The sequence below is a fragment of the Orbicella franksi genome, chromosome 2 (assembly GCF_964199315.1).
Source record: "Orbicella franksi chromosome 2, jaOrbFran1.1, whole genome shotgun sequence".
Classification (NCBI taxonomy): Eukaryota; Metazoa; Cnidaria; class Anthozoa; order Scleractinia; family Merulinidae; genus Orbicella; species Orbicella franksi.
Genome location: NC_138146.1, coordinates 3,044,247 through 3,069,684, shown reverse-complemented (window position 1 = coordinate 3,069,684; position 25,438 = coordinate 3,044,247). Strand labels below are relative to the sequence as shown.

General features: G+C 37.7%; 2 protein-coding genes across 2 annotated transcripts in view; both read left to right on the top strand.

The window, feature by feature from the left end:
* Nucleotides 1-25,438, top strand: part of LOC145476777 (glycerol-3-phosphate acyltransferase 4-like) — an 84,185-nt gene that overhangs the window by 36,671 nt on the left and 22,076 nt on the right. Inside the window, exon 4 of the mRNA XM_081455435.1 lies at nucleotides 13,440-13,614. The gene's annotated coding sequence lies outside the window, so the exon portion shown is untranslated. The remainder of the gene's footprint in view (nucleotides 1-13,439; nucleotides 13,615-25,438) is intronic.
* Nucleotides 19,445-23,795, top strand: LOC145476639 (hematopoietically-expressed homeobox protein HHEX-like). Its single transcript, XM_081455413.1, has 2 exons — nucleotides 19,445-20,147; nucleotides 20,796-23,795. Exons 1-2 carry the CDS (start codon nucleotides 19,856-19,858, stop codon nucleotides 21,083-21,085), a joined length of 582 nt encoding a protein of 193 aa, XP_081311539.1. The 5' UTR covers nucleotides 19,445-19,855; the 3' UTR covers nucleotides 21,086-23,795.

Below are 25,438 nucleotides of genomic sequence, written 5' to 3'. Positions count from 1 at the left end.
AGCCTCTAGACCACGACAAACTGTTAGACCACCAAAGAGACTGATCGAAGAAGTGTAGATGTAGGAACACTGACAAACTGTTATTCGTTATTCGACCTGCTACCCGTTATTCGACCAAGTCTGTGTTCAAACCAAAGTCTGCATACAGACTGTTAACGGGTTCTAAGTTCGAGTTATTTGACTTGGTCAGATGTAACACGAATGGAATCAAATACCTCCCTGCATTTTTGTGCGAATTGATGGCCAGATAGCTTGCTGTTATCAGTTTGTAATGATGTAAGTGGTTCCATGGCATGAAACTCATCTTCTCCTTCAGACGCAGAATCTGTCTCCTCTGGATCAAGTTTTGGAATGGGAATACACTTTTGGGGCAGACCAACTTTAGTTTTTTTTATGTTTCTTGGCTAGGAAGCAGAAAATTTGGATAAAATCCCACAGTTTGGGCTAGCTGCTTTCTTCGCTGTGAAAGGTGAGAAAATTCTTCAACAGACCTTGGGTTGATCTGCAGCCAAAAAAGTTAAGCCAATTATTAGTGTACATGTTGAACTGAATGTTTATTATGTATACATTGTTACAAATCACAAGAGTGGAAAACTCAAAATCAATCATCATTAATTTGTAAAAGTGTTACAAATATCAAAATTGACCTACATTCTCGCGAAATGTTTTATTCCACGGACATGCCTCACTGGTTGATGAATGTTTCGTTAAGCCAAGCATCACAGCCGTTTGGATTTTAAAAATGACTGCAGCCACATGGCTGCATACCTCTCCAAGGCTATTAGCTAGAAAGTTCGATATATAAATACATAAGTAAAAATGAATCTGTGGTATACTTTCGCCGGTCATGTTGATGATAAGATAATCATGCAGCTTTAAAAATTCACTTCACTCATCCAGCCCTGCAGGTACAGTGGACACAATACACTGATCCATCCTGCTTTTTTAAACAAACCCAGGCCTCACACTCTAAAATCAAATTCTTTTTACAAGACTTTAAATTCTCCTCTGAAGGAAATTAAATCTTCTAAGAAGAATTTTGTGGCTACGATTCTTCGTCCCCAGAGGAGAACTATAGTTCTTAAAGGAAGAATTATAATTCTTAACTGAAGAACTATTGGTCTTAAAGGAAGATAATAATTCTTAAAAGAAGGATTATAATTCTTAAAAGAAGACTGTTTTTCTCAGAAGAACTATCGTCCTTAGTCAAGGAATTGTAATTTTCAACAAACGAACCATTGGTCTTAAAGGGAGAATTATAATTCTTAAAACAAGACTGCTGTTCTCAGAAAAACAAACCAAAGTTCTAAATGGAAGAACTGTAGTTCTCATACAAAGAACTGCTAGTCTTATACAAAGAAAATTAATTATTGTTGAAAGGAGAAAGAATTTATTCTTGTGGGAAGTTACAATTCAGTTGACTAGTAATGAGCTCTTAGCTTAAGGGGAAAAGGTAATAACTAATTAAATTCTCATGAAAATACTCTAGAAAGGAAGATTAAAATCATTTGCACGATGAAGGATAATAAGGCAATCTAAATTGCAAGTATTTATATTTTAATCAATATTTAATCGTCTAACTCACAAACACTTTGAACACAAAATCAGTCAATCAATGCAATTCAATACACTTAAATTATAACACATATACTGTATTACAAATCATGGTTGCCACAGCCACAGGAGTTTGAAATTCCCAGACTTTCCCTGACAAATGTAAAATTTCCCTGACCAACTAAAGTAAAAAAAATTCACAAATTAGGCTTGGTAGTGGCCTCCAACCTCCCCTCCCAGCCAACCTCTCCACCCATTTATTTGCACTTTTAGAAAACGTACCAAAGTTAAGAAATTTATTATTATTATTATTATTATTATTATTATTGTTATTGTTATTATTATTATTATTTATTCATTTATTTATTTATTCATGAAGAAAACACTTACAGTACAATAAAACATAGAGTAAAGTAAATTCCATGCAAAAAGAAAACTACGGCACTTTGATGACTACAATAGATATAGAAATAAATTAATGCAAGGCACTACTGATTAGAAATTTGAAACCATGACAACATTGACACAAAGTAAGTAAATTAATTTGCCCTATTGAGACGTTAGTGGTGGCAAAATTTCTGGAACAAAGTCTATTAATATAAGGCATTTCCATTTCTCATTAAAGAGCTTGGCAGTTTTTTTTTTTATTGTAATGTACCTTTCAGTCATTATGTTTTCTCGAAGTTGTATCTTAAACAGCGAGAAGCGTAAAGATTTTTCATTTAGGTTACATTTATAAATGAAGCATTTTGCCACCAACAAAGCCAAGCGTAGGGGTTGATGGTGCTTGAGTGGGTTGTAGGTCCGTGTAAAATTGTTGAGTCTTGTAACTGAATGTTTTCATTCGTGACTTGCGACCATCAGTCAAGAAAGAGTTAAGTTTGGAATTGGAATTAGAAGAAAACGATGTGTATGATATCATTCACTCAAATGATTTCATTCATTCAAATGACTATATATGTGCATAAATTTTTTGTTTTAATCACCTTGACATTGACAGCTCGAATGCTTGTTTACACAAAAACATCGCTGAGCTGGCAATAAATAAATTAGTACCCTTAAAATTTCACTTTTCCCTGACTTCTCTCTAAGACTTAAATTTTTCCTGACCGTTTCTTGACTTGTGGCAACAATGCAAATGCAAACCTAAGTTAAAACATCACTACCCACTGGCAAGTTCATACATCATAATTATCATTTAAGTTGATTCAGCACATTCAATTCAACTCATCACTTTTGCTACACCAATACGATACTGCTGTGTTTTTCGGGACTGTATCATGCCAAAGACATATTCTTCAAAAAACTGAAAACACAACTTTGTTTGCTTTGGGTATTCTAAAGTGAATACATGATGACAAGTAATTAAAGAAAAAAGGTCATCAATATAAGAGGACAATTCAAAAATGACTTTGCTGTCAATCACAAGAAACAGTTGTGTGTCTTCTGACTGATTGGTTTCAACCAGATGGCAATCAGAAGACAGCCTCTTGAGATAATCATTGAAGTCTTCATTTTCCTAAAAGTACAAACAGACAATGATCAGTAACTCATACTCAGTTACAATAAACGGATCGCCCTGCTATTTTATGGCAGTTGGATGATTGTAATTCTGTTGAATAAAAATAAGGCACCACAAGAGACATAAGATAAGATAAAATTTTATTGTACACTCCTTAAAAGGTTTTTCAGAGCACAATATAATACATGAGGTGAAATAAGTACAAAGTACACTAGTTATATATTACGTATGAAGTACACTCGGTGTAAAAAAAAAAAAAAATAAAAAGAAAGAAAAATGAAAGAAATAAGAAAAATTTAATTTAAGAACTCGCTGAGAAGTTTTGTCTTCAGAGTTTTCTTAAAATTTGCATGACTCTCGCATAGTTTTAAGTCTTTGTCTAAAGAGTTCCATAGTTTTACTATTCTGTAATAAAGAGATCTCTGACCAGCAGTGGTTTTGCACAGGTGAATATTCAGTTGTTGTGAGTTTCTTGTGGCTCTGCTTGATATTTGTTGCCTTTTGACAAATTGTGATGTCAGATAGGTCGGGGCGCAGCCCGTCATGCACTTAAAAGTGAAAACAGCGTCACGGAGATAAAGCTGCTTTTTTACGGGAAGCCACCTCAAATTCTTGAGTGATGGAGTTCTATGCTCAAATTTATATGTACCACTGATTATCCGAGCAGCGAAGTTCTGAACGAGTTGAAGTTTTTGCACATTACAAGCAGTGGTGCTGGACCATACAGTAGAACAATAGTACGACTTACTGAAAACGAGCGCGTTGATGATAGTCACTAATAGGCCGGAGTTAAATGCGTGCTTTGCTCGATTAAGCTGGGCTAATTTACTCATACAGGATGAAACTGTCGCTAAAATGTGGTTGTCAAATGACAGAGTGGGGTCGAATGTTACACCAAGATCTTTAATGGACTCTGACGGCAAGAGTTCCTTTCCGACCAGCGAAAGCTTAAAATCAGATAGCCTACGGAACATCGGGCGGCTGCCAAAGATCATGAGCTTTGTCTTTTCAGGGTTGAGCAGAAGACAATTATCAAAACACCAGTTACGAATTAGATGTAAATCCTTTTGGATAGTGTCCTTTGCTTCGTCAGCGTCACCAACTTTGAAAGACAAAAGAAGTTTGGTGTCATCCACGTAGCATTCGGTTGAACAACTTTCGCTGATTGCTGGAAGGTCATTTACATAGATACTAAACAGCAGAGCCCCGAGTACGCTGCCTTGAGGGACGCCGCAAGTAACGGGTAGGGCGTCTGATAGCGTTGAGTTTATGTGAAGTACCTGAGATCTTTGGGACAGATAGCTACAAAACCATGTTAACGCAGATGAGGAGAGGCCAATGTTCTTTAGTTTCGTTATTAAAATTTCATGCTTGATACTGTCGAAGGCCTTGCTCATGTCTAGGTACACTACTGCTGTAGCTTTAGTTTGGTCAATCGCTCGTAAGATTGCGTCTGTAGAGGATATTAATGAAGTTTCGGTTGAATGCCACTTCTTGTTTCCGCTTTGATTAGATGCAAGTCTTTTGTTTTTCAGTCAAATATGACATGCATATTAAAGAGAGTTTGATTAACTTTCAAAAGTTTGCTCACCATGCTCTCATGAGTCAAAAAAAAAAAGGAAAAAACAATTAAGTGCAAACAAAAATCAATACCACTAATCTCACTGCTGCGTGTTTTCCCGTGCTTTGAGCAGTTGCACAAATTTACCTACAGTTTTGATTGGCCAGATGTGAATGCTTTGGGTTTTGTTTCACTATGCTCAAGAAAAACTAAGTTATGGGGTGTCATGTATTTTTCAGAATATCAATTTTTTTACCTTAACATACGCCAACAAGCTTGGTTCTACTTTCCAAGCAGATGGCAGGACTTGCATTATGAGAGATGTTTTTTCCTATGAAAATGATGATCAATATAGCTGAATGTGAATTTTCGATGCAGATAGCAACATCAATTTCAGTTAGTGGGGTGCAGAGTCGATGAAAATCATTCTTTCCATAAATAAGCTAATATAGGCTGCATATGTTAGTGCACTTAAAACGTTGACTTTTTTTTCTTTTTCATCACCATGACTGTAATTCTTTGTCGCTGCAGTAAACTGTATATTTGCACTATTGTAATGTAATAGAACTAAGACTTAGTGCTTAAACGGCAACTATTAGCAAAACCTCACGTTCTGCTTACCTTCATCCAGATTGTCAAGCTCGTCTAACTCGATGTCTTCCTCAAACTGTTCAATGATATTGGGAATTTTGGGAGTAAATTCCCACAACTTTGGAAGGATCTGTAGCCAAGCCTCCTTATGTCGGTCTGTTTCAGCAGTGAGGTTCATTTCCATCATCATCTATGATTATGATGGGTTAAAAATAAGATAGTCCAAAAGTTTAAAGTCTGTAAGAAGACCTTTTAGTGATAACAAACAACAGCAACAACAAAAACAAAAACAAAAAAACAAGATGGAAGTTAACCTGAAAGGTTCTTATTTGTGGAATATCTACCGGGAAGTTTTATCTTAAAAATAGACTCTTACTTTTGTTAAAGACAATGGCCTTTCTCAAACCTGTCACCTAAGTGAATATGGGTGTGGCCCCTTAAGATTAATGCTTTCATCGCCCTGTATAATAACACCCTGTGCAAGCAAAACCCCTCTATGACTTTTCATGCATGTTTCTCTAAAGTCCCGATAAGTATACAAATTTTTAAATACATTTTTGCCAGTTACAGGAACGGTACTTGGCCAATGCTTTTATAGACTATAAAGATATTAAAATTTAACATTCAAATGTTAAACAAAAATTGACCTCTTTTGAGAAACATTTATCACCAAAGACACTTTTTAGGCCTGGTAAGTTATCGAGACTTTCAAGAAACAGCTGGTTCTGGTTCTGGTTCTGGTTCTTAATCATTAGGTTGTTATACGCAGGTTTTACTGCATTGTGAAATACTCTGCAATGTTAAACAAAATTTTGAAAACACACCTGGTTATAAGTTCCCAGCCCTGGGTATTCTTTGATGATTTCTTGGGTCCTTCTGTTACCCTTAAGACTTTGTATCCCCTTTCGCCTCCTCTCAAAAGAAGCTGCCATTAAAGACTGGATGGTTTTCAGGTCAACCTTTTGTTTGTTCATTTAATTCGACGAATTATAGTAGTTTGTCTGACATTCTGCTTTTTGAAGGTGAATGTAAAATAAGTAAGTAAAGGATCAATGAGGCGCATGTAACTTCGATTTAACGCGTTTTCACGGAGACAAAAGTGTTGAGCAGAGAACCGTGTATAAAACAAACTTACATGTAATATGACGAAGATTATCAATGTTGTTTAATTTGAACGTGTTTTTAAAGGATTATTTGCAATCAAATCGGTGATTCGCGGTAAGTTTTTAAGTGATTAATGGTATTTGTTTGGTTTGAAGTTCTTTTAATTTCACTAACTTTGCTTAGAAGTCGTCAGAAGTGAACTCGTCGGTTCGATTTGAGCTTCTTAGGCTCTGTCAACGCTTTGGTTGATGGAAATTTACTCTCAAAGAGCGCTTTCGCTCGAATAAACACCAGAATAAGGTTTTCCAGTTATGCGATTCAATCGCAACAAATCCAAGTTAGATTCACCTTCAAAAAGCAGAATGTCAGACAAACTTCTTACCGAAATGATTCGTCGAACGCATGGCGAACAAATCCTGAGCGTTACCCTGAATCAAATAAACAACACTCGAATTCATTCCAGAAAACAACTCGGGTCTTGTTCAGCTTTAACTATTGTACGATTCAATCACAACACATCCAAGATGTCTACGCCTCATAAAGCAGAATGGTGGGCAAATTACTTAAGTACTTACCAAAATAATCGCCGAACGAGAGAAAAGAAGTTGATTTTAACACCTGTTATACTGGAAGTATAACAAGTATGATTTTTAAAAATACAAAAAAAGTGTTTAGCGTTTTGTTCACTCACTGAGTTGAAAAATAAACAATGTTGTGTTCAATTAAAGCAATAATTTGAAACATTAACTAAAAGAAATTGATTTTAACACCTGTTATACTAGAAGTATGCCAAATAAATATTACAAAAGTCAATCGACTCTTGTTACTAAGTCAATTCACTCTTTGGCACTTACCGATAGGTACAACTAGTTGATATATTTAGCTATTTCTCAATCTGTACTACAATAACCATTTTTTAATATAAAAATTTTGTACCCTCCACCTCCCCCCCCCCGAAGAACAGGTGTCACATTACACCCTACCTCCCCATAACGGCCACCTCTCAACAACGGCCACCTTTCTATGTTCCCAACCCAAGCTGGCCGTTGCAGGTGGAGAGGTTCGACTGTGCAGAGTAATTTATGTCTTATCTGGAAAGGAGTACGTGGGAGGGTTTCCCAAGTTTAAATAGCAATGGGGAGGTGTAGGTAAAGCTATCACTAATGTCTCTCTCACTTTAAAAAAAATACCCCTGTGCCAAGAGCAAGTTCCAGAAATATATCATGCAAATTTTTCCTACAATTAAAAGAAAATTGAAACTTAAAATAAACGCTCTTGGTAAAACTATTCAATCAGTGTACCAGTGCGTATTTTAAGATCTGACGTGTTGGTTTTGGTTTTTATTTTCAGTTTTTTTTTCTTTGTTTGTTTGTTTGTTTTGATCCGATTCTTAGCAATCATTAGCTTTACTATTTTGTGAATTAACTTTGGCGTACCTTACTCTGCGGTCAGCGTTTGTCAAACGATGACTGTAGACCAGGGGTAAAATGCAGACTGCAGACTGAAGACTTTTTAACTGAATCGGTTACTATTTCCATGATTGAGAGCTAACCGTAAACAGGCTAACCAGAACGTTGTTTAGACTAACCGAAGTGACATCATATCACAGGAAAAATTTCAGATTTCCCATTTTGTGTTAAAACTGAAAAAAATTAGGATAGAAATGGAACTTTCTTGGGAAGTCCCAATATTGGGAAAGTACTACCAAAGCCAATCATGGATCATAAAATGCCCATTGAAATCCCACATGAGGGATTTTCTTGTCCCAGTATTAATATTAGTAATTGGACCGAGTGGAGTACAATTCAGGGAGTAATTTCAAAATCGGACGAGCGCGAGGCGCGAGGCCGATTTGAAATTACGAGCACGATTACTCTCTGAATTGTACGATACGAGGTCCAATTACTTATCAGCCAATCTGTAACAAATTTTGGAATTAGAAGTGTCTTTTGGGAACTTTTTTTTGAACGAAAAACTTTGTAGCGCTTCTCATAAGTTTTAAAAACTCTTAGAGACATTGAGAAGGAAGCCATTTAAGCGCGCGTAATTGACTTGTGAATCACGTGGGTATCCAATTACAGGTATGAAATTAAAAAAGTTCAAATTGGATACGGTACCTGTAATTGAACACCCACGTGATCACGCGCCGATTACGTGACAACAGGAGCCATAATCGGGGAAGGAGACCGTAAGCGCACGCCATTTCAAGTATTGGGGTTGTCCCCATGATACGGGACAATGATTCTATTTTTAGAACAAATTGCGCCATCGCCTGCGGCACACGCGCGTACATGCTGCGAGGATTTCTGTGGATGTCGCGCGGGGGAAATGGCGTGCGAAATTCCCGAAATTTTTCGTGTTTTTGGTCCACAACTCAACGCGTTTACGTCTGTTGGAACCTTGCTTAATTACGTATTTTCGTCGTAAGCTGCTCCAGTTTGAGTGAAATAAGACCGTGTCGAATTTAGGTATGTTCCGCTGTAAGCTTATATATATCGCGCGCTGACCAAGTTGTGTTCCGACGGATGCTTCTTTTACATGAGCTGTACATTACCCCACTTTAAATTTCTCATATGTTGAGGATTAACCGCTTTTCCATTACACGGCAAAAAACTAGCTGGATATATTTAGATATAGCAGAGCTTCAGGACTTCATGGTTTCCTAGCTCCTCTTACCACACGCTTGCGAGGAATTTGCCAGTCTATCGCGACCGAAAAGTAAAACAAAATAATTGCTAGTTTGAGTTCCGCCTGAATTGTAAGCAACGCTTGAAGTTTCATCAAGGCCCAATAACTTTACGTCCGTACATACTGCTCAGTTTTATTTGTGTAAAACTCCAGTAAATTCTCTGTTGTCGATGAATGAGAGCGCCCGCCGATGCGTGTTTTGTACAGTCAGTAAACATGACAAATTGGACTTCCGCCGCGCCGCACTTTCGTGTGAAAGCGTACATCGAACTCAAACAATAACTCTATAGTTTTTAAATATGTTTAACATTGATAAATGTTTGAGAACATATTAAAAGCTAAGCTGGAAATAGGTGAATAAAGCAGAAATAATCAGCAAAGTTACAATGACGCTTTCTTTAATCAACTTCGAATAACAATTTCGATTTTGTTGATCGAGTTATCAAAACTCACTGTCTATTTTCATTTTCGCAATGTAAAACTTCACTATGCTTATGTTGAAGAAACACACATGATGTTAATAGCCTTTTTTGCGTTCGTGAAATTTGTTCTAGCATCTCAGCACAAAAGATAACGAAAGAAATCTTTGTCAAGATTTGTTAACAATTGAAAACACCAACTTGGACTTGAAAGTGCGCGAGCTGCACTATGCAAATGAGGTAATTGTACGCGTCAGACTTTCCTTTCAAAAACTTTTGCAAACTCACCAAACAAGCAGAAACAATAAGAAACCATCAAAACAGGTTTTGGTTATGATTAACTATTGTCTGAGAAACTCACAAATTAACTCGATACCAGAGAGAGTTTTCTTGCTATATTCTTAAGTCAGAACAAACGCAAAAACATACACGTAAGCTTACAACTAGCGCGAGCAGATCTTATTATTCATTCCCAGCGCGAGATTGAAGTCTTGTTTTCGACCCTGAAAAACCCACCTTTTTCGTTAGCTCAGAGCATAAAACTACATATAAGCGCCCTTGTTCGTATTCCCTGCCTTATTCCCTGCCATCACGCTGAAAAATACGCAAGAGAATCTCGCAACTCTCACCATTTGATCATGCAACGTGACAGTATCCACGCGAGAGCCCCCGACATGTGCGTGGATCCGCGCGGATATATGACGTCAGGATGGCGCAATTTGTTCTAAAAATAGAAAAATTGTCCCATATCATAGGTGCGCGCGGATCCCAAGACTTACGGTCTCCGTCCCCGATTATGGCTACTGGTGACAAATAGGCGCGCGGAGAACCAACCACGATCTAGAATTCTGTTATAGATACGATTAATAATGGTAATAGGACTGAGTGGAGTCCAATTCACAAAAACAGGCTGTAATTACATTAATTGAGAAAAAGGACCAAGATCGTTGTAATCTTCAAAACTGGAGGCCAATTTCCCTTTTGAATGTTGATACAAAGATAGCCTCAAAAGTTATTGCAGAAAGAATGAAACGTGTATTGCCTAAATTGATACATTACAATTAATCAGGATATATCCCGGGCAGAAATATCAGTGAGAATATACGCTCAATTCTTGATATAGTGGACGATACAAGAGCTAAGAAATTACCCGGAATTTTACTCTTTATTGACTTTGAGAAAGCATTCGACAGTTTGGAATGGGCTTTTCTTGAAAAAATGTTTGGATCAATTCGGTTATGGGCCTGATTTCATAAGATGGGTCAATATTTTCCATAAAGATATTCAAAGTTGTATTATAAGCAATGGCCTTTGCTCTCACTATTTTAAGATGGAGCGTGGAGTAAGGCAGGGGGACCCCCTTTCTCCCTACCTTTTTGTCTCTGCGGTTGAAATCCTAGCGATTGCCATACGAAACCAAGACGATGTTAAAGGAAAAAAGTAAACGATTTAGAAACTAAACTGCTGCAGTTCGCCGATGATACAACTGTTCTTTTATCAGATTTAGATTCCGCACGAGCTTTGTTTGTACTGCTTGATTGTTTTGAGAAAGTTTCCGGACTAAAACTTAACGTTGCGAAAACAGAAGCGATGTGGATCGACTCCCTCCAGAACTGTGAAAATGAACCACTTGATGTCAAATGGAAAACTTGCATTAAGTTTTTAGAAATTTTCATTACATATGATGTACAGATACTAGTCGAGAAGAATTTTAAGCGAAGGCTAAAACAAATCAGAAATGCAATAAATTAATGGAAATGAAGGGGTTTGTCAATTCATGGCAAGGTTAATATTATAAAAGGAATTCTTCTTCCAAAATTAATATACCCTAGCTCGGTGATAAGCACTCCGTCTGAAGTTATAAAAGAATTTAACAATTTAGTTTTTCATTTTTTATGGAACGGGAGAGATAAAGTTATTCGAAGTTCAACGTATGCACCCTATGAGCAAGGTGGCCTCAAAATGATAGATTATGAAACCATGATAAAAGCGTTGAGGTTGAGCTGGCTAATGCGCATAACGGATGAGGACTCGTCAGGTTTCTGGAAGTCTTACCTCGATTATCTCTTGGACAATGAAGGGGGTCGTTTTCTACTTCAGTGTAATTATGATGTAAACTAGATAAACATTTCATCCATTTTTTATCAGGATCTGTCAGTGTGGTGGTCAAATATAAGGAAAATAGTAGATCCAAATAATGTTTACAAATATATTATATGGAACAACAAAGATTTTTACAAGCATTATTTTAATATGAATATTAAATATACAAATGATCTGCTCTTTGACAAGTCAAATATCGAGTCCTTTAATGTTCTCAGAAGTGAGGGATTGACAAGGTCCAACTTTGTGGTATGGACAGGCCTAAGGCAATCTGTTCCTTTAAAGTTGCGAATCGGCATACCCAATTTTAAGGTGATTCTTGATTTGGAAAGTCTTAAATGTCATGACTATTACTGTTTTCTTATAAAACAAAAATTAGAAAAGCCAAGTAAACGGGTCGAGCTAAAGAAAGAATTTAGCCTTGATGACAATCAAGTTTCAGAGGCATTTCTTTTGCCAGTGGGGGTTGCTAACGAACCGTATCTACGTTTCTTTCAATACAAAGTGTTGAATTCTGTTCTGTTTACTAATGACCGCCTGTGTAAAATAGGATACATTTCTAATCCCAACTGCACCTTCTGTCATCAGCTAACAGAAACTATATCCCATATTTTGTTTGGTTGTTCTTTTTCAAATTCTTTTTGGCATGAGGTTAATGGAAAAATTTTGAGTAAAATCAAGAGTTGCAGAAGCCTCTCGCTTACATATTGCAATGTTATTGTTGGGTCTTTTGAGGAGGAGATGGATCTATTTAATTATACAGTAATTTTAGGAAAATCTTTCTTGTGGACTTGTCGATGTAAAGAAACATTACCTTCCTTTAGTCACTTCATAAGAATTTTGCTAATTAAATATGAAACTGAAAAACATATATTTCAAATCGGATACAAAGAATTTGTTTAAAGAAAAATGGAAGATTTTTGAGGAAAAGATTTGAACTAATAACTTAAGTCGGACAACGCTATTATTAAGGAAAATCGTAAAGTTAAGTAAGTATGTAGAAAAGAATTGACAATATCTATTTTCTTTACTGATTCAATATGGTGTCATTGTAAACTTCTTTAAACCAAACTTTATTGATTCTTCTGTAACTTAATTGTTGAAAAAAGAATTGTAATTGTTGTAATTGTGGTAAAAAAAAAAAGAGTAGAGTCCAATTCGGTCTGTAATCATACGAGTGATTAACAAAATCGGACGACCGCGAAGTGGGAGTCCGATTTGTTAATCACGAGTATGATTACAGACTGAATTGGATGACACGATGTCCTGTTACCAATTAATCATATTCATTACAATTTCCCACAATTTAAAAAATAGCCTTTACTAGTCATTTTAAATATCATAATTAAGAATTTGGGAATAGCCTGCAAAATGGCTGTCCAGTTTCTTTCAAAACAGTCACCGGAAGCTAAACCTCCACAATTTTACAAAGTCAGTCTCTTGAATTGGTTACTATAGTGACTGTAATCAATGTTGTGACTGGTGGATCTTTAGTGGAGAGGACTTAAAATGATTGGCTCATGTAACTGTCCTATTACAGGTGTCCGATTACAGCCAACTGTCCGATTACACTGTCCGATTACAACTTTGCAGATAAATTAGAGCAAAATACACCAGTTTATGCACCAATCACCTCTGAGGAAATTGTAATTGTTATGATTAATCCAGTAATGGGATTTAGTGATGTCATTTTTTCCCACGATTGGGATAAATCTACACCAATTCATTCACAATTACGCGAACAAAATGGTACCAATTTTTCCCCAAAAATGGGTTTTTATTTTCCCAATATTTAACCAGTAACGGCGCCAGCGTTTCCCAAAAATGATATTAATTTGCACCAATTCTTTCTCAATAATGGGAGTAAACTTGAACTGGGCATTGTTCTGCTCCTCAGGTGAACCAGTTACCCGGTCTTAGTGGAAAGTCAGGTGACCGAGCAAAGGATAGCCGCTCGCGCTGGTTATGGAAGGAACAAAACGTAGAATAAATAACTTCTGGAATTCTGAAGAGCTAAACGTGAAACAAGATGGTAAAGGCGGCTACTAGACCCAGTGAGGAGGCACACAAAGGTATGTTTGCGATGGGTGAGTGCGAATAAAATGCCTCTTTTTAACCGAATTCGAGGTCCGTACTGTAAGTTACGGACCGAGTCTTTTCCTCTTCGATTAATGGCCCAAGCGCGAAGCGCGCGGGCCATATATCGAAGGGGGAAAAACGAGGATCCGTAACTTACAGTACGGACCGAGAAAACGAGGTTAGGAAGATATTTATTATATCTCTACTGTGTGTCTGACAGGTTCGGGAACGTCTTCAAATTTCTGACGTACCTCAAAAGCAAAACGAGTCGATTTGAAATCGTTTTTAAGTCGTTAGCACGCTTTAATACACATTTTAGAGTAAAAGAAAGTTTTAAACTTTTACTTGCTATAAAAGTTAAGAACACGTGGCGATAAATCACGAAACAGTTTGGCAACCAAACCAACTTTAAATTTTAGCGGGCCGTACAGTAGACTGCTACGGCCCGCTAAATTAACCAATCACAACGCGCATACTAACTGAGAAATATAATAAGCCAAATTATTAGACCATCGAAGAGCTCTTTCAGGCTAATAACAGACCCGAGAAACGCCCAATGGCCCAGGCTACCAAAACAAGTTCTCGTTGTTTCACATAAAAGTTAGAAACTTGGGATTCGCTATCTGTTAACTTCTGAAAGTTTTAGAATGATCTTCGACCTCCAGAAAAAGAGACCAGATCAAAAGCTTTAGAATTTCCCATCAGATCATTTCATTCTGTGAAAAATTAAAGCAGGGGATTTCTGCCGTGATAGACATGTGGAAATCAACCGACGTCATCCTCTGACCTCAACACTACATCTGAACATGACTGGAACATTTTGCTTCAAAGTGTACGAACACCTATACCCATTTCGACGTGCGTAGTTAGTACCTTGGCTCCTGGTCTTAGGGAAGGGGGAAAAAAAGTACAAATTGCATCGAGGTTTGCTAGATAAATAAACAATATTTATTGTTTCCAATTTAATACTCGGAGCCAAATTGGAACTTTGTTGTATGATTGGCCTAATGCGAGACAACTTGCATGAATCGTTGCCAAATGTATTGGTGGTAAAAATCATATATTCATGTGACCTTTAAACGCACTGGGGGTCTTATATTTTAAAGTGTCTTTGAAGGGGGACATTCGTAATGGAGAAAGGAGCTATTTGCATCGTAATTGAAAGGGCAATGTTCAGTAAGGTTATGTTACTGGTTATTAAAACAGTCCAATTAATTACAGTGATATTCTGCAATTATTTGTCGTTTTGTTTATTGTAAAAGGAGGACATGCCGTCAAAGGAGTACAGGGTCATTGATAGGTTAAGTTATAGGAAGGGCGTCTGAAAGAAATTGAGTTTTGGTAATCTGTAGATCAGGATTAAGTATTGAGGAAAAAAAAAAGTTGATCTAAGCCGATCAAACGATGAACCAGAATTGTGTTGAAGATAGTCTGCCCGAAAACCGTCTGAGAACTTTTGCTGATGTCAAAAAAAGACGAGCTGGAAACCTTGCGTATTCACAGCGATAACGTGCTTGAAGCGAACTTTTTCTTATCAGCGTATTGTAACCAGACAAACAGATACCAGTATATCTTCAAATATTTGTCAGTGCCGGAAACATCCAGAACGCTCAGCAAATGTTGTAGATCGTGGAGGCATGTTTGTACGTTCAGTTTGCCTGGTTTTTGCCACGTTTTGCTCGATCCGAAAAGCAATTTATGCCGGGATCTAAATGAGTTTTGAATGAGCAATCGTAGGTGGAGAGGTGTCTCTACAACAAGCTCAATTTCTGCGTTATTAATAAACCCTGAGGCTGATATACTCCAGACTTTTATTAACTCGCAACGGAAGCTGTTTCCTTGTTGAGGTTTCAGCACAATCTTCACCTAACAATCTTCGGTCAAAAAGTGCCCTCCGCGTGAAACATCGAGAATTCACAGGTTTTTCTCCGTCTTTGTCGCCGTTTGCGCTCAAAGTTTGAAACATTGGACTCGTCTCGCTAAAGTGTTTTTTATCTCGTTGAAAATCTCGCTGCAAAAATGTGGTTTTGACGCACTCTATCACGTAAAATGAATTGCTGTAAACAAGTTTGCGCATTTTTAGAATGTCTCCGTTATCGCTTACTTTATCTCTATTAAAAATCCATCAGAGCTGATGCATTGTCAGGTCTAAATGGAATAGTTCTTTACTCATTTGACAAGAATTTCGACACGTAGCAAGGAATGAATTTCCTAAATTGAAAAATACTTTGTCAGTGAATTAAAAGTCTTTGAATACCTTTTGAAAGACATTCCCCTCGGTCATGATGTAAGCGTCATTTAAGGCTAGTGAAGCGTCCTCAATTTTAAATCTGTGTTCCGAGAAACAGCATTTCGTCACCTTGAAATTTGCAAACAGAGCTTTAATCGAAGTCGAAGTCAACAAAAATGTGCAGGGAAGATTTCATATTTCTAAAGTGATTAACATAATTGTTCTTTAGCACATTGATGCATGGTCAAGCTTGGAAATATTGAAGAGAAAAAATTCAGTCAACTGGTAATGGCAAAGCGATTTAAGCTTAAGATACGCAAACCGTTAAATTCGAGAAACACACAAAATCGAGTGAATCACCGATAGTAAAAGCAATCAAGATTTTTAGCTGGATCTTCAAGAGTTACAAGATATTTATAGCTATTGGTTGCATGCACTTGGCGAAAATATTTCCAGTATTATCACTAAGCAGGATAATCCAAGGAAATTAGTGAAAAGCTGGGTTTGCGAATTACTTGAACGTTCGAACAAAGCCCCTTTTGACCCAACTTTAGCTGTGGGTATGAAGTCTTATTAAAATCTTGGCAAGTGGACTCAGCTTTGCACTAATCCAAAAGACGTTGACTGAACTAGATAGAGCAGTTGTTTTGAAGAGATTCATAAAAAAAACCTCGCGACGACTGTGTTTCTGTACGCCATTTATATTTTCTGTCCTGGTGTTGTGGCCCACCACATATTGGCAAGAACTGAACCATGGTGATAACGCGCATAAACATTACGCGACGATAGACCAGCGGATAGCACTTGACCTTACACACAATTGCTAGAGGAGGGAATGACATGCTGCAGCGAAAGCAGACTTCAGATAAATGACCTAACAACTGCCTTATCGGTAACACAATACGATGACAGAAACATCATTTAGTTAACAAGTACTTTTATATAACATCGCGGGGTAAAGGCCAGAATTTTCGTTGCTGTGTTGAACAGACTTGTTTTAGAGACCTCCTTGTGCCATAAGGAACGCGAGTTTCGGATTTGTCACATTTATACTGAGCTTTCACGCTTTCACGGATTAATATGCTTTAAATGCTTGGGCTTAATCACTGAGTTATCACTGCCTCTATAGTTCAGTTTGCAAACAGACGGATAATACTTCACTTATTTCTGATCTTTGCCCCAAAGACTGAGGTTCATTCGTCCCACCACGATGACAAGACGATTGTAAGAATGTTTCTGGAATATACAAAAACATGCAAGCTTTTCGTTCGTATGTTGTTGTAAACAGGCGGACACTGCCCTATAAATAGTCGTTTACGTCCTGTCTACTCCTATCGACCATTCCAGCGTTACAAAACTTTCACGACACAGTGTGAATTCAGATCTGTCCATCGATGTACTACGCGCAACTTCAGAGAACAGCGTAATCCAATTCATTCAATGGGGAATATCATGAATATACTTCATGCATTGTAACTAATATTTCTGGACCTCTGTTTATTGTAAGATTCGTGATTTAGATGAACTGATAATTCTACCTTACTGCGAAGTGTCCTGGATGATATTGCAGCGGAAATAACATCACATCATTAACTGAACTACACCCACTTTTTATACTACAGTAACAACAGACTTGATGCAGCCATCATCAACAAGGAAAAATTCCTCAGCGTGCAGTTACGCGCACATTCTTTTCAGTTTTAAAAACAAATGTACTCGACATATTGCATGCTTTCTGTGATAAAATAAAGAATTTTTCCGCAAAGTGTTTTAAAGCATTGTAAGTTACCCTTGCTAGAACTAACTTTCATTCCTTAAATAACTTCCCCACCCACCCGTAAGCTAACAATTCATAAATGAATAATATTTATACACACGGCAGACACGATTTCACAATGAAGCACCGACGAAGACAAAAAAATTCAGACGTCTGAAAAAAAGATCTTTCAAGTAAATTTTTAGCACCATAAATTTCAAAACAGCTTACATAATTTGTCATAGAGAAATTACGCTAAAAACCTGAGAGAAAGGAGTATTGATTTCCCAAGAGGACACGATTACAATGGGAAGCTGCCAACATTTAACGTAAAGCGCTTACGGTATTTCTAATCCAGAACAGATCTCTGCCATACCTCCATGATGGCAAGGCGTCGTCCAGTGACGTCACAGCTGGCAGGTGGCGGTTCTTTGGACAAAAAGCCGAGATTGGCTGTTTGCTTAAGTTTTGAAATAAGATACTGGTTCTTGAGAGAGCTGTGAAATTTCCATGTTTAATGGACAAAATTATCGCCGATTTCATCTAGCCTCGTGTTAAAGAGACAGGCGACAATACATCTTTTCCCTCGTTCGCACGCTTCTGTGCGATCGAGTTACGTGGAATTATGCCGCAAACTAAGAACTTAGGACGCGTTTGAGCAGAAGCAATTCCATCTGTAAACTCATTTCTCCATTCCTAAAAAACCAATGTTCGCCAGATTAATTGCTCTTTATAAGTTCAGCTCTCCTATAGGGTTTTGCTTGCTAAATTTGATACAGCACTCATTCAGTTCCATTCGGGCACTTAACATATTTGAGCGCGGGGCTCTTCGATAAACCACGACCGCAGATAAGCTTTTCCATAGCATCTTTGCCCTCTCAACAAGCACGTTAAAACGCTGTAGATCTCTGTGGCAAAGATAATACCTGTAAAACATCTGGGTTTCAAGGCACCTTCTTAATAGGCTTATTGTGTTTCAACTGTGATTTCAAGCGTGTTCTTTGGGGGCATTGAAGGATATAAATGACTTTTGAAAGGGTGTAACTTTTAGCGCTAATGTGTGATTCCTTTTGAATAGGTTATTTTGGTTGAATTATTACCACACGGTATACATTTGTTTGTGCGTACAAAACTGACTTTTTGTTTTATGGATATTTCCATTGCGGTTATGTATTTGTTTAGTTCTTTTGTAGTGTTGGCTTGGAAAATCACGTTCAGATCGTCGAACATTTTGAAATTTCACCTTCAGAGAACTTTTTGCGTGCGTTTTTTCTTTCTTTCATCACTAGGTAATTCTACGTTCGAGCAAGTAACCTCAAAACAAGGACCTTGGCTAAATTACTTGTGTATTACGCGTATCATGTCCCCGATCAAATCTACTCTGTTAACATATCAGCCATGCGAATAACAGTGATATCTGAATGGATTGTTGTTACTTTACAATGCGACTTAGATGCGGGGAAATAATCACGGCTTCGCTTTTCTCTCTCTCTCGTTCAGTTCGAGGTATTATTTCGATTTGTTTGGGTTTTAAATTAGAATTTGATCAGTGGCACCTGTCGGTTGGGTGTCTCCTCCCTGTGCGAACAAAGCAATTTTGTGAATGTTGATTACAAAAATAAAAGCGTGGAATGTTGTAAAATGTCTGCTAATTAATTATCATTAATTGATAACACCCTCTATTGTCAACCCAGGTCCGCAGGGCGCCTGAGGGTGTTAGGCTGTCCATTATCAAACGCACTCTTGTAAACCTCCTAAACGAACTAATGAAATCGCGACCAAGCACAGTTTAGTTCACCATTAACCTTGACCAACAAAGATTGGGAACATAATCCGTTTGGTTTTGCCTCTTGTCTGCGGCGAATCTTGCAGTCTCGAGGCCCATTTAAAGAAAGGTCTATGTAAACTCGATGTATATGTTTTTTGTTATCAAGTTATACTAGTGCGGAAACGACCGCTGTCGACTCCTGTGACAGGCAAACCAAACGGGTCAATTTCTTGGCTTTGTCACTCAGTCGCTTATCAAAAGGAACATCTATTAATATGTCAAGCAGCCAATCACAGTGCGGTATCTAAATTGCGGTCATTAGTTGCTAATTTCAACATAACACAGTTGTTTCACTTTGTACGGCTGGTACGAGGTATATAACACCGTACATACCCTGACAGGGACAGATAGCCACAATCTGTAGCGAAAACAGCGGCGAAGGAATCCGTCCATCTTGAAGTAGCGAAGACATCGTTAAATATGCAACACTGCGACTGGAATAGGAGTCTCAATGTCTTTCCGCCGTATAACTCTTCGTCGTTTTATATTGATGATATTCTGAGCTCTGGATCACAACGACCTCAAGCTTCCATCTGCACTTCAACAATGTGCGAGGTGCCTAAACCGCCTTGCCTATCACCAGCCTTTCATCTACCTCCACCGCGAACCTACAATAATCTGAGCAGCCCATTCACGCCTTATCATTCCCCGAGGGGCTTCGGTTTCCATGCGCCGAGTATACCCAGTGTTTATGAAGCTTACAACGATCACAGTAAGTACGGCATCGATAACTCTCTAGCTAGTCAGTTGAATAACAAAGTTTGAGTGTAAAATGCTGCGCTAAGGTCACTAGCGTGAAGTGATGTCTTTCGTTCAGTGAGATATCGGAATCGATTACCACTGTTGAGTTCTGGTTCGTTCTGTCGATGAATTTGATTTCACTGTTTCTCGATGGCCGGAGCGCTCAGTAGGATAGTTGGATTAGTGGTTCGTGCTGGCTTTTTGTAATGACCACAGCGCTTTCTTCTGGCTGTGAAGTAAGTGATAAGAGCATAAAGTCATTAACTGAAGTTTTTTTGTTGCTCAGTTCGCCAAGCGCTGTACCATTTGGCAGTTTACTTGAATGCTGTTGTTAGCTTTCATAATACTTGCTCTTTATGACAGCATTGACGCCTTGAACACCACCTGATTAACGTGTACTTCCTGAAAACCGCGTGTGTTCATCCCGAACTCGGAATCTAGAGAAATCAGTATTAGAAAAATTTTGTTTTGAGCTGCATAATAAGATTTTCAGAAGCGAAAATTTGGGAGTAAAACTCAACGGAAGTACTGTTCTAGCATTCGCACCCAACTTAGACCTCAATTTAACCCGCAGAAATTGTTGCATCTGTAATCATTTCCGTCGCTTCTTTACTTTTAGGTGCCTGGAATCTGTTTTTACCCAAGCCGCAGAAGAAGAAAGGTGGCCAGGTTCGGTTCTCTAACGAGCAAACTATGGAGCTGGAGAAGATTTTTGAGAATCAGAAGTATCTGTCGCCGCCGGAGCGCAAGCAACTGTCCAAGGTTCTTGGGTTAACAGAGCGACAAGTAAAGACCTGGTTTCAAAACCGCAGAGCGAAATGGAGGCGCTTTAAACAGGAATCTCAAGGCGAGAAATCGGAAAGATTAGAAAATGAAGAAGCAAAGGCGATAGAAAAAGCTTCTTCGTAAGTTCGTCCTGCGCTAGAACTCTCATACGCACCGCATTGACCGGCTCAACAATTGTGAACTGTCGCAGTGCGAAATATGGCAGACACAACGTTCGGTTCAGTTCGGAACATTAACACGGAATGTTTTGGAATTAAGACATTTAAGATTAAGAAGTTGCCAAATGCTGGTTTTACAGCGTTTAAAACTCAAGACTTTGTATAAAATCGTGCGTAAAGCAAAACGTTGAGAATTTAACTCGCGCTGGCCGTTGAGAGTGAGGTTCATGTTATTGCAGAGTCTACATCAGTCACAGACTTGTGGAAAGTTTGCGGTTCGCAAAGCCGACTGGCACAAAGGCCTGTTCTTTAGTCGCACAACTATTTCATTTGAATAGAGGAGACGTTTGCTGGTAGGCTAAAGAAAAGAGTTGATTTTAAAGCCGGTTGTTAAATGTAATCAGCAACGCAAGTATTGTAAACTCGTATGCTAAGTCATAAGTGTTAGTGAATTATACGTTAAAGCAAAATTAATTGCCGAGTTTAAACAAAACTGTTCCCAAGTAAAGACTAGAGAGCCATACGCGATACATGTCTTGTATATAATAAAAATTCCTCAGAAATTTCAGTTGTGATTCCCTATTTTCAACGTGGTTACTTTGTGAGAAGAAGCTAAGAGTGTACAGGATAGCAAATAGTAAATTGAACACTGTGTAATAGCTTTGATTTCCAATTAGTCATTTTTACTGAGAATAAACTTACTCAAACGACATTGTTGTGTGTGTCTAATGAATGCTTGTCTTTTTCTCAAAAGGTTAGAAGAAGGTTACATAAGGACAACAAAAGGGCAGAAGTTTGTCCGAAAAACGTCCATGTAGCGATTTTTGAAGCTAAACGCAATTTATTACAGTCCAACGAAGATGCTTGGGATATTTCGAAGACGATTTTGAGAGTCTCATGACACTAGATAATTGCCCGGTTTGATCTCTGACATTTCCTATGATTAGATTGACATAGTCTTTTAGCGAATTGCGCGTTCACTCACATTATTACTCTTTTAATTGCTCTATAGACAGGATGTGTGCTTCCAAACAAGTTTTTCTCTTGCTTTTGAAAAGGCAGAGATCAACCCTTCAGCCCGTAATTATTTCGGAGCTCTTTAAGTCACTTTTTCCCATTCGAGTCTTTGCCATTGTCTAAAAAGACGAGTAAGTCGCCGAACGCCACGATTTGTCCGACCATTAACGAATCCTAATTGGTACTGTGTCAGAGGGATAGAAAATTATTTGTTTATATTATGGCGACAAAGGGCTCTCGCGACTGCGATAAAGTGGATTCAATCTATAAACCTTATCTTATAGCTTTCCTCGCCCTGAGCGTGGTTCCAGAGCAACAAGCTTCGCACGCTTTCCCGGCGTTGCTTTTCACAAGCGCCAAGTGAATTGTTTTGATACGGAGCAACTGGCCGAGTAAAATTAATTGCAAAAGCTTTCTTTTTCAATACAAAGGTGTGAAATTCAATGTGATAAAATAATTACCACGGACTGTGCTGTTTGTAAAAGACACAAAGAGTGTTTTAGAGTGGGATTGCCAAAAGCCATTGAGGTCTTTATTTTCGAGGAGGTCGTCTTTTCTCTAATTGAAAGGGGTTTCTGCTCTTTTGTAATCAATCTTGAATTAGTTATCGATTTCTTGCTTTGCCCACCCCATATCCACAACAATGCTTCTAAAACACTATTAAACGCATCGGCTCCATTGTAAATGGCTTTTTGATGTTTTCTGTTTGTTCTCTGTGCAATTTTGAGAAACTAAGGAAAGAAAAACGCTTCAAAAAGTTTCTCTTCGTGGGCGTTTAATCACAGATAGAGTACACAGAGAGCAGCTCTTTTTCATTAGGGCCCATGAATAGTATTGCGTGTGTGGCCGAGAGAAATCTGCGAGGAGTAGAGATAACCCCTTGTCAGTCTTCCTATTCACTCGTTGTAATCCAAATTCAAAGAAGCGTTAATCAAGATATACATTTAAACCATTAGGATTCTCAAGGTCTGCGTAACATAACACTACAACATGTTTTGTCGCAATAAAGGACGAGAACGCAGATTGTCAACAGATTAGGTTGTATCTGATTCATGTTTGTAAATTGTTTTTAGCCGGGCAGTTTTAGCTATTTCAATGTACATTAGGAGTTTTTGACGCGTTCGTATTTTCGCTTTCTTGATCGACTTTCCGGTCTTTTGACGCATTTAGTTTTCGCCAATTAAACACCAGCTGTTTCCTCTATGGAGCCGAAACAACCAACACCAAACAAAGGCAAAATATACACAAGTTTGGCGTCTGTCTTCCCCAATGAGCCCTACTCATTTTTTAGTTCAAAAAGAGGTTTTAGCAAGTTATATTCCTGCATGTAACAACCATAATTGAAGAGGGGTTTTATGAAAGAAAAAAAAAAGAACTAGAAAAGAAAAAAAGATGAGGTTTGTACACACGGTTTGAACGAAGAGTTGAGATTCCAAGATGTAGCAATTGTATTTTATTTCGCAATAAGCATGGAACTAAAGTAGAAAGACATGTCAGGTTATGTTCACAGAGTTATTAGAAATCATTTACTCTCCTCTGTTTGAACAGAAATTACTTCATGAGCGGAAAATAAGATTGAGTATAAGTAATATTTAAGATACTTCAAAGGAAGGCTGGAATTAAAAGCCAGTTAGGATAATTGTTGTCTAAAGACCTAATTATGACTCTTTTTTAGCTCAAAACTGAATAAAGAACAAAAATGTTTATTGGTAAGAATCTCCCATTTACATTCATAGCTTTTATAGCATGGCTGCCCAACCTGCGTGTTTTCAGATCAAATCATTCAAAAAGATTTTCATAAATGATTTGACCAAATGTAATTGTCAGTGCGAGCATTAAATTGTATTCAAAACTAATTCAGTGGAATTTAAGGTTGCGCCGACCTTGATCTAAAAATGATCGAGTTTTCTGATAAAAACAGAATTATGTTTGTTGCAAAACTATCTAGAGCAAATGATTGAAATATTTCGATAAAATTCATTGAATGTAACCTATTAGTAGTTATCTGCCAAACTTAGTATTCATATCCATATTTTCGTGTGAATTGACCAGTGTATTTATCAACGCGTTTTCTAAAAAACGATCAGAAATATACCCTACGGTCTCCTACAATGAAATAACCACTGAAAAATGTCGTTTTCCCGGCCATTAAAGCTATTACACCCTCCTTTCCTGCTGTTTTATTGTAGGCTTAGTGAAAACCGGTGGAAGTATTTATCAGAAAGCTTGTGAGGTAGACCTCAAACATGCTAATATTTCCAAAACAGCAAATGGCGGAACGACGTACTGACTTTTGATGGCTTCCCTTCGCGGATAACCAAATGTGCCTTGAGAACAACTGATAACATTGTATTGCTTGTCGCAATACAGTCGAATAGGCGAGGGAGGTGTTCCCGGTATTTAAGCATAATTTAACTTCTTTGAACGCATCAATATGCCGCATTTCATTCATATGTTTTCAGTCTTTTTTAGCCCGCGGGAAACGTTGTAAGTCGAGTAAAGGAATTCAACTAAGTTATCCATGTAATGGACTAAGCGCCCAATCGTCTACTACTCTCTGTTTTATGAACTTAAACAATAGGAGAAGATCTAGCTAACACGGAAAGGGTTGTTCATTTAATTTCTTGCTTTAGGGCGGATAAATTGTCTTTTGTTCTTAGATGTACCGCTCTCTTGACGACATTATAAAGACCTTGAGGACAGATCACCAAAGCTATACCTTGATCGTGTAATGAATATTTCTAACAATAAACCATTTATATCTCGACACATCAAACTTTTTGATTTCTCATTGCAATGTTCTTTATTGAATTCAGAAACCTCTTTGTATCGGCTTCTAACATAGCTGAGTACTTAGTTACATTAATATACATTCATGGGTGATAAACTGACTCTATTTTCATACTATTTTGTGATGATTTCAAGCAATCAACACTCCTATTTCTTCTTGTGTTAAATTCCAACAAAAACAAACCAACTTTGCCTCTTGTGATTCTACAATTGTCAATGAAGACTAACCCTACTTTGAAAAAATGTTTTGAACCTACGGTGACAGTGATACAACTTTTAACTGACGCGTTTTTTTCCTTAACCGATAATTTAGTTCCTTCTTAGAGCAAGGGATATGCTACTGCCGGGCTCTAAATAAAGAGACAACGTTGATTGTGAAATGCGGGCAGTGTGAATTAGACCCTTATGGGTTAATTTTGTTTTTAGTCAGTAATGATGCGTTACTAACTAACTCGGCAAACTGAAACAGATCTCAGTCCATTTAGTGATTATTTCCAGAGTGGTCACTAAA